The sequence below is a fragment of the Myripristis murdjan genome, chromosome 11 (genome assembly GCF_902150065.1).
Source record: "Myripristis murdjan chromosome 11, fMyrMur1.1, whole genome shotgun sequence".
NCBI lineage: Eukaryota > Metazoa > Chordata > Actinopteri > Holocentriformes > Holocentridae > Myripristis > Myripristis murdjan.
The window spans coordinates 19,588,222-19,614,698 of record NC_043990.1 but is presented as its reverse complement, the minus strand read 5'-3'; the positions used below and the strand labels follow the sequence as shown (position 1 = coordinate 19,614,698).

Below are 26,477 nucleotides of genomic sequence, written 5' to 3'. Positions count from 1 at the left end.
TAATTGATGCTCAAGGGCACATGACAAGTTATTGACACTGACATTTTTTGTTGTGGTATATCCACCACTGTTGTTGGCTTTTGTTTCAAGAAATTGTTTGAGATGAGGAAATCATCAGTACATGCTTCTACTTAAATGCCCTACTTTCATGATATAATATCACTGTAGCGTGAACATTTTACATTTTCCATAAATTTCACCCAAAAGCCAAATATCCCTAACTTTTTGTGAGTAGTGTATATATATATATATATATATATAACATTTGAAAAAGATCTAGGCCTCTTAAAAAAAGAGACAGAGAACATAAGAGCTTTCAGGAAGCATGATAGGGTTTAACTTGTGGCTGTTCACTTTCAAGTCTAAAAGCATGGCATCATTCAGATGTCGCAGCTCTGAGAAGATTAAGATACCTGATCAGCGTGGCAATGCTGTCAACATCCTAAATAAAAAGGTAAGTTGGATTTTACTCTATACAGATTAGCGCCAAAGGGCTTTAATGAATATATTGCATGACATGTAATACTCTAAACAGTTCTTGATTGCACATTAACTGTTTCACCAACTGCAGAATTTGTATCTTTTGAATGATATCCAACGGTCCTGTCACTGATGTTTCCAGTCAAAGGAAACTTATCCACCTGCACAAATATATGCGTTATCCTTTTTGATTTCCATTGTTTCATTCATTTGTGAGGAACATACTGTATGCGATGTTTTGTAAATGACTGTCTGACCCTTGATAAATCTAGAGAAATCGGTGCGTGCAGCTAAGTGCGCTAGATGGGGCTCATCTTGCACACTGGGCGCTCATATGTACTCATTAACTTGCACAGACATTTTACGCTCTGCTGAAGGTCTGACTGGACTAAAACATAAATAAATCTATGAAAATAGCTGTGCTCTCTTGTGAGAACAGTGTTCGAGCTCTTTCTTCATATTTTTAAAATAACACACCTCAATTTAGTTATGGAGGTGTGAGTTACTCCTGTTACACATATGTGAGGCAAACTGGAGAGTAATAGAAGTCTGTGAGAGAGAGAGTTTTCTATTTCATGTTAATATTTGGCCTGCCTTGGTTAATTAGCAACTTCCCGAGTAAATTTTTGTTTAAGATTAATTTCAGGTCCTATGATGCATAGGGCTGGCATTGAAAACACCTTGTCTTTCTTGCCGACATAGTTTTCAAAAAAAAAAAAAAAAAAAGATTTAATTCTGCAAAGCAGTGAAAGTGTGTGAAGTCAATGATCATTATGTGCTTGGCAGCACATGGTGTTGGTCGGACAGTTGGTGTTCCTTCAAGTCACGCTGGCAGTGCCAACACAAACTGAAGACAGAGGCAAAGTATGAAACATACTGAAGTCTACACCATATGCTGAGGAGGTAACTCACTTAATTAGCTGTATGTGATACTTGCACCACTAAAGCAGTGATAAGCAGATGGGAGGGAAACAGTCAGCTAATGGTGCAGTATCAAGTTACCTAATGCAAGTCTCACTGGATTAAACTAGAGTGGGAGATAAAAATAGGAGATAGTGGGCAAGCTAAATGAAATGCCAATAACAATGACGCCCCCTCTCCAACCCTGCCACCATTGCCACACTGCCGAAGTTAACTGCGAGCCCGTGGAGACACTGAAGTGCAGCGTTTCTTCATCCCTCCGTTGTATGCACTGTATGCAGTATGATACAGGAGCTTTACATCACTAAGTATAACATTCACTTCCCCCTCTCTGTCTTGCTCTCACCCTATCTGTAAATACAGCCTTTGAAGTCAACATGCAGATGAATGTGTTGACGTGTGCTCTTGTTCCTTTTCCCTCATTACTCTATTTTTCCTGCCCCCCCCTCCTATCTTTCTTTTGCTCCCTCTCTGTCTCTGAGTGACAGATTGAGTTCAGTAGCAACCTCAGCAGGAATCCCACACACAGGAGTAGGAACGAAGGGAACTCTGGCTGACACCCTGTGTGTGTGTGTGTGTGTGTGTGTGTGTGTGCGCGCGCCACACATCTGAGTGAATGCTTCATGTGTCAGTTTTTATGTATAAGAGTATTCTGCCTGTGTGCAGCTGTACAGAAATGTAAGTGTGTCTCTCACATAACCAGATTGAGGATTTAAAACACTGAGAAGAGATTAGGTTTCTCCCTGGGATTTGAGTAAGATCTCGGAGCGTGTGTGTGTGTGTGTTTGTGTGTGTGTTTATGTGTGTGTACGTGTGTATGCTTGCAAGCACAGTGACGTTCTTGCAGGGGTGCACAACGTGTCCAGCAACTCAAACGCATAGCATCGTCACTACACACAGTAAATTACTAGACAAACAACTGGACTCATAAATCGGAGCTGGAACACTGTCCCTTCAACCTTGATATTTTAACAGAGGAACAAGCCTCTACCTCTGGTCAAATGAAGTCATCAAGCACAAAACGCCTGAGTCACATTCACCATGAGCAGTGATGAACATGCTGCAACAGTTTCACATGTTCTATCTATCTATCTATCTATCTGTCTCTGTCTGTGTGTCTAAGTGAAAGATGGTAACATATAAAGTGAAGGAAGAGAAAGTAAACATGTACACACACACACACACACATTCACAAGCGGTCACTGTACTTACGGGCTGTTGGCCCCGCCCCCGGAGCGGAACTGGACATACGGGGCGAGCTGTAGGAGGAGCCTAACTGCCTCTGGCCACTCCCCCTCATTGGAGCGGAACTCGCAGGAGGCGGAGTCACACTCCTCAAAGCTGAACTGGTAGTAAGAGTTTGAGTCCGCAAACACCACCCGCTGGTCCACTGGGGAGGAGACGCATACACAGATTTTCAGCGTGCTGTTTTTCAGTTGTTTCTAAAATGTTTCCAAATGTCTTTTTACACGGCATCGAATTTCACTTTCACTTTTTTTTTTTTTAAACACAGAAAGTTGCTGATGTTCACAAATTTCCTAATGGAATACAGCCCGCAGCTCGCTATTTTTGAACAGTATCTACAGTTGAGCTCTGTTAAAGTTTTGTACCAAGATGCAATGCTCATCTTTTAGAGCAAGCAACTAGTCATGCAGGAGAAGCTGTAGGGAAAATATTGATAAACATATATTATTAACATGTATAACAATGGTGAACAATGGGAGATGGTTGGAGTTATGAGGAGATGGCGCACTTGTCTGAGACGCTAAAGTTGGCAACACATCATTGTAAGTTACACTGTCAGCCAATCTCACTTTCAGAGTTTGCATAGCCGCACAACTTTGATATTTACAACAGATCCAACTGACAACAACACTGCAAGCCCCAAGTAGACTGAAAGACACTGCCAAATTGATACAGGTTAAAAACATAACTGCATGGTTTTGTAAAACTACCTGTATGGCTGAACTATGTACTTATTACGACTGTTTTCAGTTAACATGGCAAGGACACAAAGCAGAAAGCCGTAATGTTGCTGTAAGTGAAAAATAATGTTTTCCTGAGGCAGTAAAGGCATTCAGAAAAACGTTTATGACTCAGCACTGCTTACAATTTAACTAAGTCCCCAGATACGAATAGAAAATAATAATGAAAGGACACCAGATATATGCAGCTACCCATTCTAACAGATAGGGCTCTTGTATTGTTGGCCGTGCCTCTACTGTCTGGAAAAGCAAGACAAGAATATTCCTCTTGATCGGGTCTCAAAAAAAAAAAAAAAAAAAAAAAAAAAGTTCAATTCTAGCTGGCTAGTGATTCAGTCTGACACTGTGATAAATATGTATTTATGGAGGGCTTCTGTAGGCAAGGGAAAGGAAAAGGAAAATGGATGATGGATTTCACTTATTTATGGGTTATACTTCTCAGTTCTGGAGAAAGCACAGTGACATGGAGTCCAGAGTAAAACCTGGTCAGACTCCTGTGGATTAGTCAGACCACTGAACTGCAGCTGAGCAACTGTCCAACAGCAAGCAGCCTCCGGAGGATTGGGTTTACTCATTCTTCAAAGAAACACTGGCTGCCTTTGAATATTATACCCTCTTTAAAAGGACGTGTCGTTCTCAACACACTGGGGAGTGTAATGTGAAGCAACACACATCCTCTGTCACTTTTGTGCCTGAGCTAAAAGAAATATGCATAACACTTCAGGGTATTATTTTCCTGATGTGTACTTACTTAAATACAGTAATATGTATTTCATGCTGTCAGAGTGGTGATATTAGATTAATACTTTCTCATTAGGTTCAGTGTTTCCTGTCAGTGAGTACTACAGTGCATAATAACATAAGAGACTCTGGGTGTAGATTTCTACAAGCATATCTATTTTGGCAGTACTAGGGGTATTGCCCCAACCTCCACACCTGTTACAGTGTGTGTGTGTGTGTGTGTGTGTGTGTGTGTGTGTGTTTACCGGACAGCAGGACTCCCAGCTCCAGCAGCACCTGCCAGACACGCACAGCAGTAGTCCGACAGCGCACGTACACACACTGCTCACACAGCCACTGCACCAGCTCCACGCCCACATAGCTGCGCCTGTTAAAAGACATACACACACACACACATACAGTTTATATACACACACACACACACATTCAGCACAGAAGCATGACCACACACAGTGTTAACATACTCAGACACACAAGCATGCAAGCAGACACACAAAGATGCACAATTGTAGCTCAGCTCCGAGTCCAATTACCTAAGAAACACAGACACATACACACTCACCACACACATACATACATACACGCAACAAGCACACACGTGTACACCCACACGCAACACTTCCCCCTGCAGAAAGCTGGTCTTTTGCATTAAATCAATAACCATTGATTATTCATTAGTTCTCCGTAAGCCTTTCCCCCTGAAACATTGAATGCTTTCTGTCTGCATTTCCCCAGGATAAACTCCCTCTGTGTGTGTGTGGGTCTGTGTGTGTATGTGTGTGTGTGTGTGTGTGCGCGCACACGCGCACATGCAGACATGCCTTGATGACTCACATTCAATTGGTGTCCTGTAAAGATGGCTATTTTTGACAGGGTGTACATGCTTGTGTAATGATGGATGAGTGCCTTTAAATGTTTATGTCCATATGCAGTTTTTCCCTGTATGAGTTGAGGTTTTTCAGGTATACTGCTACACGATATCTACAGTACATCTCACACACCTCTTTCTGCATACACAACCTGACAAACCAATCAGGAATCAGCCTAACAATAACTGGTGAGTCAGTGTACATGCTCCACTGGTCATATTGACTCAGCCATGCACACACACACACACACACAACACACACACACACACACACACACACACCACACACACACACACACACACACACACACACACACACACACACACACACACACACACACACACACACAAAAACATGTACCGTATGATTCTGGCCAGGTGTATCTTGTCTTTGGCTGGGTACGGTCCATGAGACAGGAAAGCGTTCCTCACAGCCCGCCCAGCACATGGGAAACTCTGGGAGCAAGACTGAAACACACACACACACACACACACACACACACACACACACACACACACACACACACACACACACACACACACACACACACACACACCAAAATCAAATTATTTCAAATGTTTGCATTGTTCCATGCTGGGCAAAGCCATGCAGCGCGCTACACACAGCTGTCATCGTCCAGCTCACATGGACGTTTTACTTCTTTCCCGCCGAGGCATGACACATTGTGTTCTCACCCTGTCATACACCAAACACCAGCAAGATGTGAGAGACGCTCAAACTGTGATGTCAGCTGTGAGTCCTGGGCTCAGAATGGACTTATTGATAACTGCAGGGACAGGAAGAACTCCTTTCACTGGCCTCAAGTCTCCATGTTGGTCAGCGTCCACTACAGCTGCTAATTCAATGATCATCGCTGGTTGTTTTTCTGTGGCATTGTATTGATATGGTGATTTTGCAATGTTGTGACACACCATTATGTTGTTTATGTTGAAGATAGGGATTCAAAACTTATTTAAAAACAGGCAAAATGAGGTATGGTACACTCCTTATACTAGCATTTGGTTCAAAGGGATGTACATTTATTTGATTCTGCATAGGTGAGCCATATTTGGACATATACTGTATATCAATAATGGAAAAAAAACAACTGCTGAATATGATGATATTAATCTCAACGATATCACCAAGCTCTAACATCCATCTTGGTGAGGAGTTTTCTTTTCTGTAGCTGAACCTGACTTTTGACCTTGCTGGAGGGAAGCAAGCCAAAAGCCATTTTTTTCCTCCAAGGATAAATAAAGTATCATATCATTATTGCATATTATCATTCCTGTTGAAACAACACACAAAAAAACAATGATTCTGGGAACTGTTTGTACCTTTAAATAAAAACATGTGCCAGTGTGGAGAGACAAAGCACCAATATTTTGTGGCACAGTTCCAATGGAAAACTGTAGAAGATAATTCACATACAAATAAACAGAATCTAGGCTTTACTGTGTTAAAATAAATAAATTGATAAAAAAATAAAAAAAAACGAACAAGAAATGTTTATTTACTCCATGATTTAAGAGCAAAAAGAAAAAAAAGAAAAAATCCTGTCTTCCAGAGATATTTAAGCCCTGAAGCCTTCTGCAGACTGAAATATTGAAGTATTTGCCAAACCGCATTACACTGATGCATGACAGAGCAAGACTGTGTGTACTTGTGTGCCCAAATGTGTGTGTGTGTGTGTGTGTGTGTGTGTGTGTGTGTGTGTGTGTGTGTGCACATTTTATGATTGGTGCAACAAGCTTGTAATAACACCACTGATGTCACCTGCATTGGGGGTAAACAAACACATTTTCACTCTACAGTAAAACTGAAGTGATGACATCGTGTGTGTGTGTGTGTGTGTGTGTGTGTGTGTGTGTGCATGTACGTTTTATGATTGGCACAACTAGCTTGTAATATCGCCACTGATGTCACCTGTATTGGGGGTAAACAAACACACTTTCACTCTCCAGTAAAACTAAAGCCATGACATCATATGTGTTTGTATATGTTTGTGTGTGTGTGTGTGTGTGTGTGTGTGTGTGTGTGTGTGTGTGTTTGCCCTACCTTGTGTACTGTGGGTCCACTGCTCGGCCCCGGGATAGTGTCAGGTGACTGCTGTTGAAAAAAAAAATATATAAATGCCATCAGAGAAGACACACACACACACTGAGTCACACATAGACACACACATGAACACACAGAGTAAACACACTGAACAAACATTACTTTGAGATGAGAAGGACCAGTTTTTCATTCCAATAACATTAGTCATGTTCTTTTAAACAACCATCACTCACACACATGCCTGTTATTTTCCCCATTTAGTGCTCTAATGTACATGAAATCATAAAACCATTAAAAACACTTATTAAACACAATATTTAAAATTTGGACTAAATCTCATCAGCGTCAATGAGACAATAAGCATGCAGCATGCTCGTACCAAAATCCAATAATGCTAGAGATTGGCTGTCTAACGTTACACATCATAGAGGCCTACAGGAAAATACTATGTTACACCCAGAGACATTCTAAAATTATTTATGACAAGAATTTATAAAACTGGGATTGAGTTATTAAGGTATCAAGTATTGTTCAGGAGCCAGAAGTGAAGTCAAGACATCAGTAACAGCACCGGCATCAAAAATGTACCCAGTACACACAAAGACACACAATAATTGAAAGGGTTTACCAGTGAAATCAGAGAAATGCTGATTCAAATACTGTTCATTCAAACCAGTAACAATAATTAAAAATGCATTTAGGAATTCTAATTCTAATGATCAATTATCAGCGAGGCCCAAAATGCCACCCAGGAGCTCTCCACTGCCACAGTGTCACAGGGCCACTTTGATAAACCTCTGTCGTGTGTGGGGTGTTTGCCTTAGGCGTGGAACAATACTCTCCACCTCTATTTTCCTCATCAGGGAATAACCTTTTAATCTATCTGGATTATTACGGCCCCAGATCAGCTGGATGACAGTGTTGACGCTGTGGCTGCACTCTGGTCATAAAACAGATTACAGACTGGAGGAGGTGTGGGAGCAGGTAGAGGGGAAGCAACACAAAATACAGATATCCGTGGTTATGTACAGTACTGTGCTGCACTGAAAAACAATGTGCTGTTACTTAGCAACAACATTTCATATGTCTCTGCTGGTAAAATGAAAGCGTGTGTCTCCAAAAACTCAAACGATATGATACAATTATAGAAAGGGTTTTGAACAAATCCCCTGCCCTGTCGGCTTACTAGATGCACTCAAACCTAGAAAACACAATCATTCAATTCAAGCTAATTCAAGCTAAAGTGGTAATGGAGGTTTTTACAACGTGCCAGCAATCAGCGGTGAAAAAATATTGAGATCCTCTGCTTACGTAAAAGTAGCAATAAACTATAATGGAAACACAATTCATTAAAACTAAAATTCTTGCATTCAAAACTTCAGCAGCATTAGCAGTAAAATATAGTCCAGTATTAAAAGTAAGCTGCCATAATGGCTTCTTTCACAATGTTAATTTGTTGATGCTTTAACCAGTAAGAGGCATTTTAATGTTGTAGCTCTAAATGCTCCGTGTACTGATGGCTGATTTACACGCTTAACAATTCATCATTGAGAATTGTCATTTGCAATTTTATGGTTGCATTCTACATCTTCTTTGTGTGCTGAGCTTTAACCTTAATTTTAATTTGTTGCTCCAGTGTATTTGTTCTAGGGCCAGGCTCTTGTTACATTCTTGGTATACTCATGCGAGTAGCTGTATTCATGTCATGTGTTCAAGGATGCATTTTTGTGATGTTTCAACTGCGGCTGCGTCCGGCACATTTCCTGCACAAACTAAATTTCCCTTGAGGGACAGTAAAGTTCATCTGATCATGTTTTGTTGTGCAGGTAAAAATATATTCTAAAAAGTAACAAATGAATACAGACATCAAGCAAATGCATGATATATCTCTCTGCAGTGTCGTGCATTAGAAGTAAAATGTTTTGCAAAATGTAAATCCTTAAAGTGCCAGTACATCATGTAGTTAGTTACTTTCTACCTCTTCTGGCAATTTTAAAGTGGGCGGTCCTAGTGTAGATTGCTGATATATCCTGTATTGGGGTCATAAACTAGAGTACTGAATCACATGCTGCATCATACTGCAATGCAAGTGTATTGTATGGCACTGTTTAACAATATATGACTGATATGGGTTTTTACTGATACCCATACTTTTTTCATAACTGAAGCTGCTCATATCTATTTTTTCTGATGATATTTTGTATTTTAAAATGTGAAAATTAATATGGAAAAAATAAAACAAAGGCTACTATAACTAAAATATAGTATTTTTCTAATGAAACATTCAAATTAAGACAAAGAGCAAAGAGAATATTGCAACATTTTAAGATGTAACCTCTTTCATATTAGAGAGGGAAGACATGGACGCAACAATACCCAATATTCAAAAAAGGCAGAAACCGGCCTGATGTATCAATAAACCCTGAAATCAGTCTAACTCTAATAATGTAAAATACAGAGAATGTGGGTGTTGTGGATGACTGCCATGTTTCCAGTACTCATAAAAACAACAAAAATGAGGAACAGGTTTAAACCTTTAGTAGTGCAGCTGACACACTGATAGGGTTGCGGGTTTGATTCCCGCTGGGATCCCTCAAGGAAATCTGACTCCTGTACTAGCAATCAGAACCGCCCCTTGTCTTGCACTTGTCAGTGATAACAAGCAAGCCACCAGACAATGACAATGAGAGAGGGAGATAAAGAGAGAGAGAGATCAAACGATGGGATGAATGAAAAGCGCCTAAGCACGTGTGAAAGATGAATGTAGATGAAGAAACTATGAATGAGTAAATGACCAGGGCGGAAACAGAGAGAGAGAGAGAGACAAGGGATATGAGCACAACAGATGGGGAAAGAGAGAGAGAGGAGGAGGAGAAAGAGAGGGGCCAACTGAAAGAGAAAGAGTGAGAAAGAGAAAGAGAGAGAAACGCACGGCTATACGGCCTTGAGAGGGGAGAAATGAAAGAGACAGAGTGAGGGCGAGAAAGAGAGGGATGATTAGAGAGATGTAAAGCAGCGTGTGTGATCCTCATTAGAGCAATGATACTGTCTGGGATCTCTCTCACACACTCCCAAACACACACACACACACACACCCTCAAACACACAGACACACACATGCAAGCGAGTGCAGGCAAAAATACACACACCTTTCTCAAAAACAATCGTCCAAAACAATTGACAATACCTCACTTGACCCATCTGTGACCCAGTTGTCAGCAAAGTCAAAGTGTTTGTGTGTGTGTGTGTGTGTGTGTGTGTGTGTGTGTGTGTGTAGACAGGCAGTGTTTGGACTGAGTGTGAAGTAGGGCACACCAGCCAGCCAAGCACACAGACTAAATAAATTGTTTCAGACTCTCGCTATCTCTTTCTGTCTCGCTTTTGTCTTGGTCACTCTATCTTATCGCTCCATCTCTTTGTCTCCCTGTCTGCTGAACAGACATCTTATAGGAGGCCTTTATTTCTCCACCACCATGCCTTTACACACACACACACACACACACACACACACTCCTCCCTAACAGGGTATGAAGCTCAGTGCTGTCAGTGCACCAGAGGCAGCCCGAGTGACAGATCCATCGCAACAGAAAAGAGTAGAGAAGAGGGTGATGATAGAGGAGGAAAGAGAGAGAGAGAACGCACAAGCTGACATGCTTTTCTGTGTGGTGACTTTTAAGTGTGTACAGAGAGAGGGAGAGAGAGAGAGTGAGAGAGAGAAAGAGAGAGAGAGAGAGAGAAAGAGAGAAGAAAACAGAGAGGATGCGAGAGAGGGAGGGAGGGAGAGCGAGGTCATTATCTGCGAGAAATGGATTACTCTCAGATTAGAGTGCTGAGCATAGTGAAGAGCTGTAGCACGGTATGCTTGGCAAGCTCGCCCACACATGCATACACACACACACACACACACTTGTCAACTCCTCGATAGACCCGTCATGCAAGGAAGTCAAAATGGGAGACATCAAAGCAGCCACAGTTAAATAGCCACATATGCGGGCACACACAGACACACACACACACAGACACACACACACACACACACAAACACACAGCACATAAAGCTTTAAACACACCAACCTGTCAGCCCACGCCCAACTGCTGGCACACATGACCTTTGGCACAGGACATAGTACCGGCATGTTTCTCACTATGATAATCCTTTTGGTCAAATGCGGAAGCGTTGTGACTGTGTGTGTGTGTGTGTGTGTGTGTGTGTGTGTGTCTGCAGGTGAGTCTCTCTCCACCCCTCACCTGCCCTTTCATCTTTCTTATCTATTTGAATAATGCAGTCATTAATGTGAAATATTACCGGCAGAGATGAAAACATGTCATGAGCCACCATGTTGTGCTCCATGAATCATGCACAAATTAGATTATGAGAAATATGTCATCATGTTCCCTTCAGGACTGATTTGTAAAGCCTAATAGTTAGATTATGAATATGTCATACATCTCAAGCTACATCTCATAATCAAATTCATATGTTCTGTGCATTACACACTGCTAAATTATCAGTTCAGTCAGGTAAATTACGTCATTTTGCAATGCTATATTTCTGAGGAATGACCATTGTTATGAATAACTGACTGTCGCTACGGTCAGTCACTTCAAGTAGGTTTAATTTATCACTCCACACAGAAAGTCCGGTCTGTTTACAACCACTAAACAAGCTAGTTAACAATAAAACCCTCTGGAGCTGTTATAGCATAGATATCTTTTAGGTAAAGATACGAGGCTTTAATCATGGTTGAAGGCTGAACTCTCATTAGAAAATAAACAAAAAACAGTAGAAAACAACAAAAAAAAAAACCATAAAAGTGGACTACAATGTGTAGAAGGCAAATGCATTATTTGTATTAGCAGAGTCTTGAGGGCAAATAAAACCATTTCAAAATTAATGTATTGTTTCAAATTATTGATTTCATCGGCAGCCATGTAATAAATAAGATAATGTACAGCCTGCTATACACTGCCACATAACAAACCCCTTCAAGGCAGCACAATCACTCTGTCAAAGTGAATTTTTGCAATAACCCACTAGTTGTACATTATTGCCTATGCATTTTCTATGGCCTGACTAAACAGCTTAAGTTGTAAATAGATACATTTAATGTCACTCAGACCCTCTCATTTCAGGTATTTGTCTTCACTACATACCCTCTTACGCTGGGTTGGGGGAGGGTTGGGCTTCCACTAGCTTGTTAGCATCGCCACCATTCCCCATTGAATCCAAAGGGACACAGCCATCCACAACCTTGTCAAGGTGTCCTTTAAATGGTTTGCATGTACATAAGACACTCCTGGAACTAAAAATCTCCCACACATTTTACCAATAAGTGAACAAAAATTCAACTCATTCTAGGCAGGGCACACTCTTACCACCACGAATACTCTAGTTTGTGAACCAAGGCACAAACTGCAGCCAGTGGGAGCTCACTGGCAGCTTGTGCAGCTGAAAGATGTCTGTCCTGCTGTAGCGGGAAAGGCGAGGGAGAAATCTCCTTTGGCGCTTGAGAGATCACCAGCTTACAGAAAATCTCTCATTACCAGATCCATCATATTAAGTCGATCTCGCTGCTCCTCTCATATCACAGAAAATAAAGGACTATTAATTGAATACCAGAGCAAGTTGGAACACAGAATAATGTAAGATAGGATTCTCCAAGGTGAGGCTGCTGCAGGCTAGAGCCAAAGGCGACAGATGGCTCTGTGCAATAGAATCGTTTCTATTCTCTTAATACGCCCTTGTTGCACATCAAAGTACAATATGAGTAATGTTTAGGACTGGCACCGGCTGCTGTTTTGCACTTTTACAGAGCCCCAAATAAACAAGCAGTACCTCAAGATTTTGCAGGGATGCATAAAAAAATAAGCAAGAGGTGCATGGTGTTGTGCAATGTTTGATTAAAAACAAGTATTTGCATTTGCAACCCTGTTCTTTGTAACCGAGTATAAAAGCGTATAGGGATACTGTTTTGGACAAGCAGAGCACGAGCTGCTGTTTGTCGTGAAGTGAGTTGAGATTTAGTCTGTTTGTGTTTCCACTTTCCAGAGCTGTTTTAGTGCAGTGCAGGCACAATCCACAGAAGTCCTTCTCTAACATCTTTGTGGGAAATTTGTATGTGTGTGTGTGTGTGCGTGTGTGTGTGTGTGAGAGAGAGAAAGAGAGAGAGAGAGAGAGAGAGACAGAGTGAGTGTGAGTGCGTGTGTGCCAGGTGAAGCGTAGCCAACTGCCAGTGTCTAGAGAGAACCAGTCTGCACAGAACAGCCATACCTTTACACTACTTACCCACGCCTCATCGCACCCACACATACACACACACACACACACATTCACTGGATTAGATGAAGAGATGAGAGAGAAACACCAGCTCCCCTCTTCATCTCCTCAGTCTTTGTCCCATTCTATCCCCTCCGTCCAAAGCCTATGGATAATACACAAATCCATCCCATAGCTAAAATGACAGAAACAGTGTCCTCCCGTTTTCCATGAGACCCAGCTCCTGTCGACATGCCTGCACAGTGTACGCACATCATCACTTGCAAAACATGACAGAATAATGGTATAGTGTATCTTGGTATTTGGACTTTTCTAAATACGTCAAGTCAGATCATATGGCCCTCATCAGGCATAGGAGTAGGCAGTTTAGGGCTAAGAGTCTCCAGTGATGATGAGTGTAACTACTGCATATGTTTATTGGTGCTCAAATTAGTATGGGCCAAGGGGAAATGGAGGGCAAGTGACAATATGGATCTTGTTGTGTGTTTCAGCTTTGCTTTTGTTTCATGTTGTTTTTATTTGTCTAATTTTGATTTGTTTTGTTAGGTACTGCAGGTGGGGGAGGTAGGTATATGGGTATGTATTATGAGTAAATGTTACGGTTATTTTGTTTTTTCGACCACATGTTGATTAGCTGTTGTGCGCTTGCTTTATGACTTGTCTGATGATGTGCGTTTTGCTTTTGTCTGGATACATGGAATTGAAAAGAAAAATAATAAAAACCATATTTACGTTGTTCATATGTCACCTTTTTCCGCATGTTTTGACAGATATTTGACTGATAATTAGATATTTACACACAGGGAGGGCTGGGAGATATGACAAAATCACTTAATGTTGATATTGTCATGATATTGTAGGGATGGCTGCTGGTGCATGGCTGGTGGTTTCATAAGATATTCACGCAAGAGCTTTTTGATAAAAAAAAAATCAATAGTAACGTGGTTTTGTTGACCATGCAGCTAGAGTCAAATAACAGAACAGTCTAACAGGTCCAGAAAATTATATTTCTTTGCTGTAATACAAACTTTAAAACCAGAAAACGACCACACTTGCCATAATCACAATATTACAATATTCAGAACAGGCGATATCTAGTCTTACATCGCAATATCGATATAATATTGATATATTGCCCAACCTTAACAGAGACTATATCTATGACACCATGATACTCGAGTGATTTTACTATAGTTTAAAGATACCAGATGTATTTATTTCTTAGGATATCACTATGCATAGTCTACTTCTAAAATATTCTCTATGTATCCTGTTATAGGTGTTTTTTTTTTGTTTGTTTTTTTTTGTTATTGTCAAACTTTAGTGACTGATTAAGTGAATTTCAGCACATGAATGCACCACAGCCTGAACGCCTGGGTCACTGTAACATCTTGTAACACAATGTGACGCCACGCGACATAAGCCATTTAGTGATCACCTGTGTCCCGACAGTACAACGGGGTGTACAGACCTATTTTTAGTATGGGTGGCCCAGCAGGTGTGGATCCCCTCAGTCCTGGCAGAGACTCTCGGCCCACTGAGGGAAAACAGGACCACGTTTCCTCCTGGGTGCCAACACCAATGAATGTGAGTGCTGCTGACACTGGAAGCAGCTATTTGGCTTGTCAGGTATGTCCATTCCACATCAGGGCACACGGAGTGACAGACAAAATTTACTGCTTAGTTAGGCAATCCTCGCAGAACATGTATATATCTCGTGCACTACATTTTTGAGGGATACTGTGTCCGAGCAAAATGATGTCCCAAAAGCAAAAGAATTATGGTGACATTATAAAAGATGAATCATTAAGTAGCCCATGAAAAGGTCACTGTCAACTCACCATTATGTGCCATAGACATATTACATATTAGTGAATGTTTCCACGAATACTGCACAGGAACATTATTCTTCCTGAGGTAAGCCATAAGAGGTGAATTATGAGTAATACTGGTGTACTGGTGCGTGAGTGTCTGTCTGCGTGTGAGTGTCTGTGTATGTATGAGTGTGTGCGTGTCTGCCTGTCTGTCTGTCTGTCTGTCTGGGTTGCCTTGACTACCGGTGTGTGAAGGTATGGGGTCTAAAAACAATCCTGGTTATTATGGATGTAGATGCAGAACATGACAGCCGGAGGATGGCAGGAGCCTTCAACAACGTTACACACACACACACAGACACACACTCACACACACACACTGCCTCTGCGACAGTAATGCTTGTACAACACGAAAACACCTGAGTCGTGACGAGGGTACGAAGCAGCCTCAGCCCCCGGGCTTGTCGGGAAAACAGTCGCTAATGTTTCCACTTAAAACGTCAAACACGGAAGGAATGACGGCCGGTCAGCGGGCCAGCGCTCGGTTTGAAATACTCACGCTCTTCTTCCGCAGGTGCAGCCCGTGCTTCAGGAGTCCCGGCAGGTCCCGGATTTTGTGTTTAAGCTGAGCCTGGTCTCGTGCGCTCCGGTTCCACCGCAAGCCCGCGAGCAAGCCGTCCTCTGCGGGCTCCGAGTCCTCCATGTCCGCCCGCTCGCCTCCTCTCGCTGCGTCTCGAGCCTCTCAGTCAGTCTCCGGTGTGCTACTGGTATCACACGGCGCACCCGCTCCCGTTGCCGTTCGCCATTCCCCCCGCCTCGCGCTCACACTCACACTCAGCGACCTGCATCTGCAACAAACCGCGCGCCTAGTTAACGACCTACTGAATGTATTCCGCAGCACGCGACGCTGCTGCTCCACCCAATGGCTACTCGGTAGCTACTATCAGCTGCGCGTGAGTGTGAGTGTGCGTGCGTGTGCGTGTTTGCATGTGTCTGTGTGTGTCGCGGTGTTCACGCGCACCTTTTATTGTGGTCATCCTGACAAAGGGAACGAGCGAGGCAGGTTAAACGCTAAACCTAAGACCGTTTCTTTTTAAATACCGCTGAGTGTAATGTGTGCAAGGTGGCGGTGAAATGTTAATGATGTAAGCTTCCTCTAACTAACAGCATAGCCTGTTTGAATGTTTTTTCCTCCCTTTCATTTGTTGCACATTAAAGGTAAACTCTAACAATGGCCTGTCGGGGGGGAAGGGGAAGTCAGGAGGCACTTGGTGGGGCTACGTCACCACATCACCTGGCTCATATTTCCATAGGTAAACAAAGGGCAGCCTATCTCTCTCTCTCTCTTTCTCTCTCTCTCTCTCTCTCTCTCTCTCTCACTCACTCTGTGGTAACTTCATAATCATATATTTTGTCAGTTCTGAGCTCTATTTTATGTGGCACAGTGGGAATGCTGTGGATCCTGGAGCTTTGCATTCCTATCTAACCTGAGGCAGGAGGCAGATGAGCTGAAACATGAGAGGAGCGCAGCGCTGCCTTTCATTAGTGGTTTAACTCGCCCTCCTCGACGTCCCCCCGGCACTTACCCTTAAGGGAATCCCCACCGCCATCACAGGTGTAGTTCCATTTGTCTGAAAAACTTAAGTGAACTTGGCGAGATCGACCCCCGGAGAGCTGAGGGAGCGAGTCATCAACAGTGATCACTCCAGAGGTGAATATTTACCACAATGAAATGCAGTAATCCATTACTTCCTAATGCGGCGTCAACTCGTAGGAGGGGCAAATGATATAATGTGTAAGTAAAGAAAACCAATGTCCATGTAATGACAGTAATCCTATGGAAATTCAACCAAACTGTCATAAGTTATTGTTGTATACCTCGCCGTAGAGCATGAATGATAATAATACTGCTTCTACTAATAATAATAGTTGCCCAATGATCAGAACACAGAATTGTCAAATGCAAGAATCAGTGCAGGCCAATTGATAAATGCCAACATATCGCAATCATCTGTAGAAAACCTCAGCAGGTGTTTCTACCTGTAAAAAGCAACAAAATTTTGACTGCCTACAAGGACAGGTGCATTTCATTTACACCCCCCGGCTCTTCTCCTGCTCACTTCTGATCTCCAAGTGGCTTTCTGTTGATACGTATTACCAAGGGCTGAGGGGAAGCGGAACAACTCGTGAAAGGCAGGAGTCATGGAGAGGCAGGCGGGCACTCGAGTCGACCTCCACAGGTGCTGAAGACTTGACAGAGTCCCTATTCCACTCAGTGAATTTTACATAGCTGTTTGCGACTTTTACAAACACAGAAAGAACGCTACATCCTCAGCACAGCAACTCATAGACTAATTCTTTATTTTGTCGGAGGTGCTGTTATTTTGTACAGCATGGAGCGAGTGTGTTCTTTATCACTTCACAACAGCTCCCTTCAGTGCTGTTTGTTCGTTTGCACACCAATAGGCGAAGACGTAGTGATACAGAAACAAAGTAGTGCCACCAGTTAGAAAGCAACGGTAATCAATACCAAACATGCACATTGTTATATATCGTTCAACATTTTTTCAGCTTTGAGTCGCCACTCAAAATAGTGTTTTTTCATGTTCATTCATTTTGGAGAACAGTCCCAGTAAAGCATTTGTTCTCAGGGAAGGAGCTGAGAGGATGTACCACACTCGTATGGAGCAGCAGATACCACTAGGGGGGTAAGAACCTGAACTATCCCTTTAAGTTTGTAAGGACTGCACTCATTGAGAAAGCAACTTTTTCACAACTCTTTGTAATCACGTAAGAGGCTAACGGCAGATTAAAGCATTTGTTTACGTTACTTTTTGTACCACCAGATTTACATCTGCAGATGAGGCAGGGCACGTGGAAGGAGGCAACAAGAAGAAATGTGCTTGAGATGTAATAGAGACCCTCTTGGAAAGTGGGTGAAAGTACATTGGCTTTAATTAAAGAATTCAAAGGAATATGATATGAAAGAGAATTGATTTAGATTCAGTAGATCTGAGTAAAACAGACTCTAGATAACATTAAACTGAATGGAGTTCAGCTTGAGTGCAGTGGGTTCAGTTGTATAACTCAGATGTCGAGTCTGCTTTCCTGATAGGACTTGTAATCTGGGATAATTGGCCCCTTTTAGGGACTCAGATTATAGAGACACTGTCACTGTCAGAGGTAATGGGCCAGCATATAGACTGCCAAGTGACACACACAACCTCCCAATTTTCACTCTCATAGATAACACACTGTTTTTTGTTTTTTTGTTTTTTGGGGGGTGATATAATAGACTGTTGCACTCACTCAGAAGTTAAACTCAAGAGGGTTAGAGTAGTTTGGGGAGTCAAGACCAGAAAATTGACTCCACTGAAGGAATGGAACAATACTGTGCTCTAGTCAATATACACACTCCTTTTTCCTCTTTCAGTTTTCATTGCCTTCGCCATTACAATAATGGACACTAACAATATCAACATGTTCTCTGAGTCTCAAGATACAGCTACATATAAAATTGCCTTTTGATGGTGTCAGGAAAGTGCAACAGATTAAAGGAGGAGAAAGCGATTTGTAGTGAAACTGTTAAGGCAATGATTACATTGATTTCACCCCCCGAGCTGTAATGTATTTAACACGGTTCAGTCGACATTCGGGTTGAAACCTGCACATGGATATTGCACCCAGGCGACACACTACAAAGCGCCTCTCTCCCTCTCTCTCTCTCTCTCTCTCTCTCTCTCTCCAGTTGATGGAGTGAGCGTTTTATAGGCAGCTCGAGGTGCTGCATTTGTCCAGCAACACAGAAACGGTTCACGCAAGCAAGTCACACCTTGAGGCCAGTTAGTAAAATTATTGTTCCATGAAAATTACAATGGACAGTTTTAAGATGTTTGTATTGATGATCCACCCATCAGCAGGAAAACCCTCATCGCTATTTTTGCTGGCTTGCCATAATCCTCCAAAGTGGTGTTTAGTGACAAACAAGGTCCTATTCAGATCCTTTAGATAGCTGCTCTCTGTCTGAGGTTTTGAGAAAACCGTTGAAGCACAAACTCTGAAAACCACAGTTGACTGTGAAGAGGAGATCTGGCCAAAGCTGCCATCATGAATTTGTTGCAAGCTCCTGATGATCACAATGAACAAGGCCACTGGACATTTAAGCTAGTACGAGAGACTCATTAAGCACGCATTACATTAAGCACGCAATGTAGTAGTGTCCTGTGTACACGACTGAAGAGAAGCTGTGATAACCAGCATTTGTAGTTGGTGACTCCTTTCCTCCAATCATTTTTACTTCCAGAGTCCAAAAGCTTATTTAAAAGTGCCACAGTAAAGAGCTAGGTCGCTGAGTGTGACGGATGACTTCAGTAGCTCTGAGTCTGAAAGAAAGCAGCAAAAATTTCCATTTAGACACGTAACAACAGAGGCATCCTGGAAGTTAAGAAGCAAAACTGGGAAAATACTCAGTGTTCGCCAAATTGCTGAAGAAGCAAAAGAAGAGGAGGGGACTTTGGGCTTTCTTGCGACAAGTCTAGAGGATGATGAAACGCTGCTCTGTGGTCCCCGGGGAAGACTGAGACCAGCCGCTGACACACACACACACACACACACACACACACAAACATGTACACGCACACACACACACACACAAAGAACATGTACATGCAGACACAGCAAAATCCAATAAACTTCATAGTACAGCATTTGAATGAATGAGCGCTACATGGAGATAGTAGTGTGTACAGTATACAGCAGACTTACATAATGAGGCATAGGGAAAGAGATGGATTATAGGGGGAGGGGAAGAGGAGAGAAGGACGAGATAGGGAAAAGAGAGAGAGAGGAACAAGAGGGCAGGAGGAGGGAGAGAGAGATAGCAAACCAATTACCATAGGACTGAAGAAAGCCTTTCATCCCAAAATATAGTGTACTGTCCTATACTCACCACAAGCACACACAAACACACACAAACCATGTTTACTTTTTTACTCTCTCTCTCCCACACACACACACACACACACACACACACACACTTACACATACAGAGCAAGACATCTTTCTTTATCACTCACTCACACACATATTCAGAGCTCTTCAAACAAACGCACTCTTGATTAAATATTGAAGAGTGCCTGTGGCGAACGCAGCAGAGATACAATTCCTCTCCACTCCCATGGAACTCTCCGTCCATGGAAAAAGGAGCGCAAATGGAATGGAGGAGAGGAGGCGAGAATAGATTGGCCCGAGAAAAAGGCATGAAGGGAGAGAAGAGGACGATGAAAAGGAGAGGGAGAGAGGGCGAAGGAGCGGGGAGAAAATGAAGGAGAGGAGGGCAGGCGGGCAAGAGAAGGCAGAAGGGCAGCGATGAAAAGACAGGGAAGGAGAAAAAAAATATGAGAGGAGACAAGAGGATGGAGTGGAATCAAAAAGAGTAGGGAAAGGCAGGAGAGGGCCAACATATTAAAATGAACTGGGTGCTGCAAGTGAAACACAGTATGACAGAAAAGGTTATGTGTAAGGGAGCAGAAGGCTTGATACTACATTATGCACCTTTAGAGAACTCACAGACCATATAGAAATCCTGTTAAAACTACATGTGGATAGGATCAGCATTCATTCAAAACATTTAATTAACATTTTGGTGTATGATTTCACATTTGCATTATGAGTAACCAATGAGAATTTTAGAGTTTGGGCCTGCACTGCTAAACTTTGGGCACCAAACAGAAATGAACTCAATGGAAAATGGTGGTAAATGGGTGGAATGATAAATATTTCACATATCGCACAGTAACACAAATCTATAGAACATATTCAGATTGACAAATGGGTGCCATAAACCCAAGCACAAGTTCACACACAAACACACTCCCTTTTGCTTGTACACAGAGGCCCACAGGCAATTTCTTTTCAGTGCGGGTGTAATATATTGCCGTGGTGCGTGGGCAAAGCACAGAGCAGTCATTTCCATACCACTGCCTGAGGATGTCACCCTCTCAGGAGAGCAGTGAGCGTGTCCTCTGTGGGGAAAAAAAATGATACTAGATTGCCATCTAGCAGTGATCATGGTGTATTACAGACTGTATAAGGGCGTTCGTTTTCTTGTTTTTCCCCCCAGAGTCTTCAGCCATTTTTTTTTGTGCATTCATCTTGAGTACTCTGTATTCAAGAAGTCTCTGGATACTCTGATTTTCATGGCATGTAACTAGGGTAAAAAGCCCACACACTGAGCAGTGTTTTTGAGATCAGGCAGTGTAAAGCGCTGGTCACAGTCTTTTATCCAAAATGGTATTGTATGTTAGATATGGGGCTTTGAGCACAGAAAACAAAAAAGGATGCAGAACTATACTGGTCCTGTGGGGACCCTTTGTAACATGTTTTAGGCTGCAATTTTCCAGCACCACTTTCAACCACAGAAAGTTCTATGTAAATAAGCTCAATATTTTAGACACTTCTGCATCTGAGCCTACTTTCAGCTGGGCTATGACCTCTTTTAAGGGCAATTCATTTATATGTATTTAAAATTATTTTGATACTGCAAAAGACCTCTTTGAATGCACATAGGAAATCCGGTTTTATTCAAATATATATTGAATTCACAGGGGAAAAAAAAAGAAAAAGAAAAGAAAACTTCTGTCACCATGGTTTCAACCACACAGTTAACCCTCCTGTTATGTTCACATTTTTGAACATCCTTTATGTTTGGAGTCAATTTGACCCCTGCAGTTTAAACTTTCACAAAATTATTATAACTAAAATTGTTACCAAAGTTTATGTGTCAAGTACTTGATGTTTCTTTGTTGATTACCTAAATAGCCTTTTAAATAAGACATAACTCCCCAACACCCCCACTTATACATCCAGTATTCCTATTACGCGAAAATGGAAAAATATTCAAATCACCATAAAATCTCACTGATTGATCTGAAATTGGAAAGAAATATTCATTTTTGGTGTTTTAATGGCTTTATATTATTTCTAAGTACAGATTTTTGTTATTTATAACTGATGCGTTACAAAGTGTGTACAGGACATTGAAAACATATCATCATGTCAATTTCATGTTTACCCGGTAGAACCCATTACATTAGGAACACTCATTAAATATGAAGCAAAAAAAATGATGTTAATCATTTATTTAGAGACGTTAAACATTGGCTGGGGTCAAATTGACCCCAAACATAATAGGAGGGTTAAAACAGGCACTAAGTTACCCTGTCACTGCTGGCTGGCTGGCACAATTGGCAGAAGAAGGGCAAAAAAAAAATCCTGACCTTGCATTTTTGTGATGATGAAAGAAAATGGATTTTCCTGAAATGAAGACACTAAATTTTGTGTGCGCAGTGAATACCCATGTGTAAATACCCATAAATATTTTAATTTGCTTGGGGTTGTCTTGGGTTGGACTGAAGTTGGAAATATGTTAAGCAGGGGTGCCGAGCAGGGTTACGGGGAAAGACCGAGTGGGAGGTCTGAGGGATTCTACCCTTTTTTTTTATGTGCGTACATTTTTTACATAATCTTACAAATGCAGACACAACATTTTACTAGTCTGTCTGATTGGTTGCTACTTTGGCTATTTATAGCTACACAGAAAATTCTGAAATAACTTCAGTACACTTCCCCATAGAGTTCAACATAAAAATTACATTACTGTGGACTCGCTGACATGTTGTGACTATTACAAACATACAATCTGTATACACAAGGGCTTATCTACATACAAGAGCGCATAATTACACATCCACATGCAGGAAAATTTGATATAGCTGACTTTGATCATCCCAGCACCAAATTTGTAGATCAAGAACAGCTGGATGTGTGTCAATTTCATGTCTCGGGGACCAAAGGCTGCAGTGTTGCCACCTTTTGAAATTCATGCTTTTCAGCAGCGGGGGCAGCGCCACCGTCTGGAATGCTGCTGTCCTAGTTAATTCTGCACATCTCTGACTTAGAGTTGAAACCTGAAAGGGCCACACAGGTCCTATTTTGACTTTACATCAACAATCATCATCACATCTGTCCTTCAGAAATACTGGTTGCATAACAGTGTACACAATATGCACGGGAGCTTAGAGGTTAAGGCTAACTTAACCCAGAAATGTGAGGACTGCTCCATAAAAGCAGCTTAATTAAATCTTACAAACACTAGGATGGCATCATTTACTTTCACTTAGGTGGTTGTGATTGACAGCTCGGCGAGCAGAGCCCTAGTACCGTGGAGGACAGTGATTGGCTGAAAGTTGCACAACAGAGCAAGGAAACATGTTCCAACACGTAAACTAGAGCGAGAGATTCAAAATGTGAAGAACATTATTTATGATACATCACTAACCTCATCAGATACACATGTCCCGATAGGTTCACTGCACATCAGATCTAACAGCCATCATGAAATTTATACTGTAACATTATGTCACCTCTTAATAAATGTTGAACAGAAATAACTGATTTGGTGCGTTTGATTCTTCTTAATAATCAGATTTTATTTTTCTTTGTTTGTTTTCAAAATACTTTGGGCATTTTTCACTGTCTCAGGAGCTGCAACAGGCCATACATTTACAACGGATAATAATAGCCGTTTCCTGGTTCTTGTGCAAGATGACTCAACTTAGCCAGGGGAAGTCATTAGTATTAAAGATCGAAACTGAAAATTTTCAGTGGTCATATCCTAGTTTACTATTGAAGAAGCTACTCTTTCTCCACAAACTCAAGATGGATTTGTGCAATCACTGAAAAACCTACAGTTACACACTTCTGTTTGGAAACACTTAATCCAAATTTCATGCAAATCAAAAGGGGTAATTTCACTGTCTTCATTAACATTCTGCAATGGTTTCACACTCATATGGATGAAGACTATCCGTCATTGCTGTAAAAGTCACTGGATGGATGTCCTTACCACTGTGACACTCAATGGGACAAAACCTAATCACTTTCACATCACATCGCTTCATTCAAGAACCTGCAGAGTCAGGATTTTAATTCTGTTTTAAGGGGAAATCCATCCAGGGCAGAATTTACATATTCAGTTCTAATGATCTCAGGAAATGATGAATCGACTTGTGACAATGAGCTGATGAATTATCTTCGCAATTTACAAGCAGGACAGCCAAAACACTGTTTACAATGTAATAATAAGGCACATCTTTCCACTGACATTAAATGTGGGTCTAATGCCTCAGGGTCTGTTATCTTCTAGGTGAATTTGATGTGAAATTGCCCATAGCTTCTGGTCGCAAACAATGCTTTCTAACAGCATTATTTAGCATTTATAATTGTAGGAGCCAATCAGTGCTCAGGTATAAGTAGGAACCAAACTGTGAGGGTGCAGGTGCCACCCGGAAAGGGAAACAGTTTTTTGACCACACACACGCACACACACTCACTCACTCACCTGTGTACGCTGAGGCAGCCTGTTGCCTGATGTTGTTGTGGACATTTAAATAAATGGACTGAGTGTTCCAACTGCAAGTACCGTATATGGACTGTCATTCATCAGACCCGGTGAAGTTGTGGTGCGTCAAAAATTTCTTCTGTGGTGGTGCACCTCAGTGGCTTAAAGCTTTGGCTTAGCCTCTATAATAATAATACATTATTATCTCTACATCCACACTGTTCTGCTGCTGGTGTTGTGCTGTGCATGTTAAAAATGATAGGTATCAACATTTTAATACCAGCTGAAAAATTTTAAACCTATCTTTTAAGCAACATACATTTAATACCTGTCCAATGTTAACAAAGCTTCACAATTTCCTGTCCTTTTTATTGCTGCCTTAGTGAGCTGGCATCTATGCTTTCAAAGCATTTGTAGTATTAGAAAAGATATTGTCTAATGGTCCCAAAAGTCCTCACAAAGGACAGTGACTAGTAGTTTCATTAACTCCAAAATTTCAAGTAATATAAATAACGAAACTAAGAACGGAAATACATGCACACCCCCCAGAAGAATTTCTCTGGAACCAGGATGCTGCTAGTCTCCTCCCTAGTCAATTAAAAACAACAGGCGAAAAAGGAAAAACAGGAACAACTGAAGAGCAAGAGGAAGGCAGGAAGGTCGCCAGCACATGAAGTTTTGGCACAAATGTGCTGAGTAATATTTCTGAGAATGTATAGTGGAAAACCAGTTCACTGATATTGTGCTAAGATTGCCTGAGATAAAGAACACTGCAATTCCTGCATGCCTGGTTGCATATCTAGGTGGTGTAATTGCAGGGGCTGGAACCTTGTGACATTTATTTTCAAGCTGCTAATTATACCAACCATCTGTCTAAAAGGGGGAATCGTTGGAAATATAACATTCTGCTGATTTGTTTTCAAATGTAAGCAGTTTGATGAACTCTAACTTAGGAGGACTTCAGGAGGGACAAAGTGGATTCCAACCTGGCAGTGGAACAGTGGACCAGGGGCCAGATTCTCCAAAAAGTTCTTACTAATAATCTTAAGATGTTTCGTAAGAGGAAAAAATGAGAAGTTCATAAGAATGTTCTCAAGTGCTATTCCCCATTATTTTCTTAAGAACTGCACATTATCTTAAGAACTTCTTAATTTTTTCCACTCACGAACTTCTCAACTATCTACCTTTATGTAAACAAACAGCCTCGAGCTGCAGCCCACAGCAGTTTGATCTAAAATCCAACAAAACAATATCCATTATAGTCTCAACTTTGATTTGATGTTATAAAAGTGTTTTCTCAAAAATTGAGATACATACTTTGTATTGGACAGCGACGATATTACTAACCTATTAGTTAATGGAATCTAAATATAATTGACACATGAATGGTGACTGGTGGCTAAACAAAATGTCCTCATATAGACTCAGAAACAATATATGTGTCTAAATACTGGCTTAGATATTGGGCTGAATTACAGTTTAGATAACGATTATCACTATGTTAACATATACAATGTAAAATTATTAAGGTATTAGCCTACTACATTAATCTATGTTATATAATCAAATTTGGCTCTAAATGAATCAAAGATGTTTGAAAAATAGCTTACCTTCACACAGCATGTGGTTAATTAAGACGACCTTTACCTGTCTTAAAGTTACGATACTATTTAAGAAAAATAGTAAGATAATTTCTTTCAAGAATCCCATTTATTCTTAAGAAAAATCTTAAGAATAAAGTTGAGAACATTCTTAAGATCTTTTGTTTGGATTCTTAAGATATTTTGTTTGTGAATTCGAAAATATCTTAAGAATCTTCTTAAACCCAAACTTAAGAAAAAAAGTGGAACTTAAGAATAAATTTAATCTTAAGAACCTTTGGAGAATCCGGCCCCAGGTCTTAAAATGAGCCATGTAATCATATTTGCT

The 26,477-nt window shown here is 41.3% G+C and overlaps 1 protein-coding gene across 1 annotated transcript in view; it reads right to left on the bottom strand.

Annotated features, from left to right (window-relative positions):
* The window catches only part of rapgef5a (Rap guanine nucleotide exchange factor (GEF) 5a), a 51,319-nt gene extending 35,286 nt beyond the window's left edge, over positions 1-16,033 (bottom strand). Inside the window, exons 1-5 of the mRNA XM_030064265.1 lie at positions 15,708-16,033; positions 7,058-7,108; positions 5,357-5,463; positions 4,373-4,494; positions 2,614-2,791 (exon numbers count right to left, since the gene is read on the bottom strand). Coding sequence (XP_029920125.1) covers positions 2,614-2,791; positions 4,373-4,494; positions 5,357-5,463; positions 7,058-7,108; positions 15,708-15,851 — 602 coding nt within the window. The 5' untranslated portion in view covers positions 15,852-16,033. The remainder of the gene's footprint in view (positions 1-2,613; positions 2,792-4,372; positions 4,495-5,356; positions 5,464-7,057; positions 7,109-15,707) is intronic.
* Positions 16,034-26,477: the final 10,444 nt, after the last annotated feature.